Source organism: Cynara cardunculus (genome assembly GCF_001531365.2).
Source record: "Cynara cardunculus var. scolymus isolate 2C chromosome LG 3, CcrdV1, whole genome shotgun sequence".
NCBI classification, from domain to species: domain Eukaryota; kingdom Viridiplantae; phylum Streptophyta; class Magnoliopsida; order Asterales; family Asteraceae; genus Cynara; species Cynara cardunculus.
Genome location: NC_037530.1, coordinates 37,380,198 through 37,385,444, shown reverse-complemented (window position 1 = coordinate 37,385,444; position 5,247 = coordinate 37,380,198). Strand labels below are relative to the sequence as shown.

Sequence of the window (5,247 nt, the reverse complement as noted above, 5' to 3'; positions counted from 1 at the left end):
AAAAACGGAAAGCGTTCAATTGGAACATGAGAGTGTGACTAAATTGGTCTTAGTTACTCTTCAGGACGGGATTTTTTAACACGGAAAAGGATCCAATAACTTCGAAAGAATTGAACGAGGAGCATATGAGGTGAAAATCTATGTACGGTTCTGTAGAGGGGCGATAAGGGTGACTTATCTGTCAAAACTCAAGCCAATCTACTCAGCAAACTATACCAAACAAAACCAGTGTTTGAAATTTCAGAATGCAATTTCGAGTTTCTTCCTAACCCAAGCTCAAGCTTGGAAATCTGAATTCGAGTTAAATCATTAGATTCAAATCGGAAACCAAGCATCAACTTTCAATCTTCAGATTCAATCTGTGTTTAGAACACAATTGCCTTCTTATAACCAAAGCAGCAAGCAATATAGCAAAAAAAATGGTAATAGAAGAAAAGAAGGCAGAAAGAGAACACCAAAAGCAGAGATGATTTACATTATACCACAACTTGGTTTGAAGTATAATTGTGTTTTCACAAAAACCTCAAGATTATTATTATTGCCTACTTCTCTTGGACCAAAAAAGAATCAGGATAAATATATATAGATATAGATATAGATATATATATGTGTTTGTTACTATTACTAAAGAGGAAAATATTTAGAAGGTACCTGCAAAATGCCCTTGTGTGATTGATTGTATAACTAAAAGAGTCTAGTCTAGGCAGAGCAAAGGCTACAACTCCATTTTCACAACTGTTTTTGAAGCCAGATAATCTGAAGAAGAAGATCCATGTTGCAGCCAATCCTTTGCACAAACGAGTGCCTCAACTGTCGATGGTCTTAATGAGCATCGATATCTGTCCATCTTCTTACATGTGATATCGAATACAGAATCTTGAGAAACTGTTGACACGGGTATGCACAAGATATCAGATGCCATTTTTGATAGAATCGGGTACTTTTTTCTGTTTAGTTTCCACCAACCCAGAACATCAAATTCTTGCATCCTAGGTAACACGGATTCTTCCAAGTATTGATCGAGTTCTGGTTTCATATTCTGGTGGCTCGTCATGCCAGAGATATAAACATCAAAATCTGAAAGCTCGTCGCTTGTAGAAAGAAATATTTCATTTTCGGGAACCTCTGTGTCTAGAATCTCGCAATGAAGAATGGTTTCTTCCTCGGGCATGTCTGTTTTCAAGAAACCTCCGTCTCCATTAACAACAAAGGTTGGTGGAGGAAGCATTTGTACGACATAATCAAGAAAGAGATCATGAACGCCATCACTCACGACCTTAACCCAGTGGTCGGCATCCTCACCATAGATTCTTGAAAAACTGAATTCCACAAGCTTCATCTTAAATCGTGGATCCATAACAACAGCAATGGAAAAAACAAGAGAGCAGTCTTTCCAGTATCTGTTGAACCTTTCGTGCATTGGTCTAGTCAAATTTCTAATGAATGCATCATCGCTCACTGCTGCATGTTTAAGCTCGAGCTGTATCTTCCATGCTTCATGGAAAAATGCATTCGCCGTTGGGTATGTCGGGCCCGTCAAGAGATTGGCAGCGTCAAGCAAAAGTTTCAAGAACGTACAGAGAACATCCAATTGTTTCCATTCATCCATTGTTAGGGTTATTCTGTAATTTGAATCAAACGTATCCAAGCAAGAAAAAACCTCCTTTAACTCACATGCAGCAATGAGCATATGATAAGTGGTGTTCCATTGTGTTTGATCGTCAAGAACGAGACTTTTTGCACTTGGTACCTGAAGCTGTAGTTTAAGATCGTTAAATCTCTCTTGACAAGCATCCACTGTTACCACATACTTTACACTATCACGAACTTTCTTAACAGTTTCCCTCAACGACCCTAAAGCATCTTGCACAAGGTGGCCCAAAACACGAGCATAGCAACTCCCAATCAAGAGTTTGCCATTAAGAATAAGTGGGTTTTTGACAGAGAGTAGATGTCTCAAATTTCTCCTTACCGCTTTGTTTGCAAAAGATTCATCAAGAGTTACTGCAAATAGCTTGTTCTCCAAATTCCAATCGGAAATGCAAGAAAGAATAGCATGGTTGAAAGCAGATTCTGAATCTGGAAACGGTAACAACACAACAGCAAGGATCCTCCGATGCAATTTCCAATCGTCATCAATGAACTGTCCTGTTATGAATGCATACCCTACACTTTGATATGTAGACCACATATCCAGAGAAAGGTTAACACGTCCAGGGACACTGCCAATAAGATCCAGAAGAGTTTGCCTTTCCCTCTGGTATAATCCCACACAATCCCTTTCGATGGCATCAAGAGCCACAACAGGGAATTGAGGCTGAAGAGCCCTTACAGAATTCAGAAAGGCAGGACATTCCACCATGTCAAGTGGATATTCATGCATAATAATCATCTTCGCAATATCATATCTGCAACGATCTTGAAAAAAGGACGTGTGGTTTGATCCAGAAGTACTTTTCAGACGCTTTCTTGGAAGATCATTAACATCTTGTGTGCCATTAACGCTGGAATGAGGGGTCAATGCCAAAACTTCACCATTTTTCTGATTGATGCGGCTTACAGGGCAGATTCCCAATGCAATATGTCGCTTGAGGTGACTGGTGCCAGCTAGCTTTGAGCCTGAAATATATGCAAATGATTTCTTGCATTGCATACAACGGGCTCTGGTGCATCCGGAATCAACTGTCTCTATTGTGAAGTGTTCCCACACTATGGATTTCTTCCTCCTGCGCTTGTTATTCATCTGTTCATCCGCATTAGGGGGTTCACTATTATTTGTAGGGTTAGCCATCTATGAAGGAGGTTCTGCAACAAAGGAATACTTGGTCAAGAGTTAAGTGATGGTAAACTAAAAATTTGGATAGAATTTTGTTCTACAATGGAATCATGGCCAGAGTAATTGAAGAATCAACAAGCATATTTAAATGACGTCCATCCAATATATGGTTATTGTATAACCCAAACATAGGATATAGTAATGGACAGACCTATAATAAACAGATAAAATGACAAGTAGAGAAAATACCCCCCTCCCTTCAATCCAAATCTGATTCACCACAATATCCACCAAAATAATAACTAATAAAGTCAATTGTGGAGAAAAAAAGAAACTAGGAAAAGAAATATAAATCAAAACCAAAACCAAATGAACCGAGTAAATTCCACATGTAGGGTCTCTAAAGGACAAGTTGTATGCAGACCTTACCTCTACCCCGAGGAGTAGAGAGGTTGTTTCCGAGAAGACCCCCCAACTTGAAAAAGGTCGACAGAAATGAGCTTGTTAAAAAAATGTTCTGGAAGTTTGACTGAAAGAAAAGATATCTGAAATATTAAAAATAAATAAATGAAGTTTAGAAGTGCTGAAGAAATAGTAGTAAGAACAAAAGTAAAGCACACAGGGACATTTAACTGCACAGAAGAAGATCCAAAACCATCAAACTACCTACAAATTGTTGACCATCCTAGGGCTTGGCTACCTCCCGCCTACCCGCTACCTATCCCCCTTCCCTGCCCCCAAAAATCGCTGGTCCTCGCACACAATCTGTTACCCTAGTACTTGTGAGGTCATGTCTTCTGAAATGTCTAAAGTCGTATGCCTAGTCTCAGTTGCTCCTCGCACGTCTTCCTTGGCCTTCCCCTCCTCTTTACACCACCTACCCTAACGCTCTCCACCCTCCTCACCAGTGCTGACATGTTTTTCCCTGTCATATATTTTTATTGTAAGATTTTAATAATGTTCATCAAAGGGCACAAGTGCAAGATATAGCATCTGAATTATGCACAAACATGCAAATATATGCATCATTAACCACATTCTCTCCTACAACAATCACTAATAAATTCATCACTGTAAGATGCAGAAACGATCACATAATCACTGAAACAATCAAATATGATCTTCAACCTAAAGTTTCTCACCGGATGGCTTCTCTTTAGTAACTAATGTAAAATCTTAAAAGATACTAATCAAATACTAAAGTTCTATCTTTAACTGATATGACTTGCATAGAATTCAATCTTCAAGTCAGAAACAAATTCAAACATCAAAAGGAAATATTTTTCATTCAAAATGATACCTCTGTAATTGGAGCACAGTTAACTGATCAATTAATTGATGGACATATTGTTTCCAAAACTCAAAATAATTTTGCTAACAGTGTAAACCTGTATCATACAAAGGGTAAAAAAACGTTTCTTCATGAAACCACAAAACATTGAAGCAAAACATGACCATAAGAACATCATCAACAACCAAAACAACAAGAAAGATGCACATTCTGCACTCTGCACGGATCGACAACCAAAAAAAATACGACGAAAATCCCACGATAAACCATTCATATACGTGATAAGGGAAAGAAGGAAAGCACAATCTTATTGCTTCTATATGAAAAATCAGACGATTTATGTCAGTTATACAATCAAAAACATGTTGATCATGATCAAGACACATCTTAATACCAAAATAATCCGCACATAGAAGCATTCATCGATGGGGGTTTAAGTTTTCACATAAACATGCATGATTTCAGTCGCATAACACTAACCGTTGAGGCGGCAGCGATCCGTGAAAGAGGAAAAACAGTTGCGCTTGAGAAATCTTCCAAAAATTTTGAAGCTAGGGTTTAAGGTTTTCAATTTATATGGTATTTTTGTTATAGAAAAAAAAAGGAAAAATAAAAATAAAAAGCTCGAGAGGTTTTTGGAGGTTGATGAAGAATGAATGAAGATGGTGGATGGGCTTACAGATTTGGAGGCTGCGCTTAAACCCTAATTGATCCAAAAGGCTTTCTGCTTCAAGGTCCATTTATACGATCTCAGCCCACCTCCACTTGATGAAATCACAGCCGTTCAAAACATGCTTTTTCCATCCATATCTATAGTCTATACTCTATACTATATTATAAAACATTTTACAAAAAATTTTAAAAATAATTTTTTTATGTATAAAGTACTGTATATTGATATATATATTACTTAAAATTCAATATTACAAGTAAATTATGCATAAATACAACTTATTAAAGTTTGATGTTTGAATTCGTATAACTAACTACAGATAAATATAATCAAATAGATAATAAACTTCGTGTTTTAAAATATAAAAAATCTAAAATATAATTAGAATAATTATCGAGTTCTAACAAAATAATTAATTATTGTCTTTATAAGAAAATTATATTATTAAACCAAATATAAATTAATTCGTTATTGTACTTAAATTAAATTATAATAAAAAATTGAATT

At 36.6% G+C, this 5,247-nt stretch overlaps 1 protein-coding gene across 8 annotated transcripts; it reads right to left on the bottom strand.

Moving 5' to 3' along the window:
- Positions 1–446: 446 nt before the first annotated feature.
- On the bottom strand, positions 447–4,722 carry LOC112508531 (zinc finger BED domain-containing protein DAYSLEEPER-like). Of its 8 annotated transcripts, none has more exons than XM_025113179.1 (4): positions 4,548–4,722; positions 4,077–4,164; positions 3,206–3,321; positions 447–2,805 (listed from the first exon to the last, which is right to left on the bottom strand). In XM_025113179.1, the coding sequence occupies exon 4, from the start codon at positions 2,789–2,791 to the stop codon at positions 716–718; it is 2,076 nt and encodes a 691-aa protein (XP_024968947.1). In that variant the 5' UTR covers positions 2,792–2,805; positions 3,206–3,321; positions 4,077–4,164; positions 4,548–4,722; the 3' UTR covers positions 447–715. The 8 variants fall into 8 exon arrangements, with proteins under 8 accessions (XP_024968947.1, XP_024968952.1, XP_024968949.1 ...); XM_025113184.1 differs by lacking the exon at positions 4,077–4,164 and having other exon boundaries at positions 447–1,756; positions 1,973–2,805; XM_025113181.1 differs by lacking the exon at positions 4,077–4,164 and having other exon boundaries at positions 3,201–3,321.
- Between the last annotated feature and the right edge of the window lie 525 nt (positions 4,723–5,247).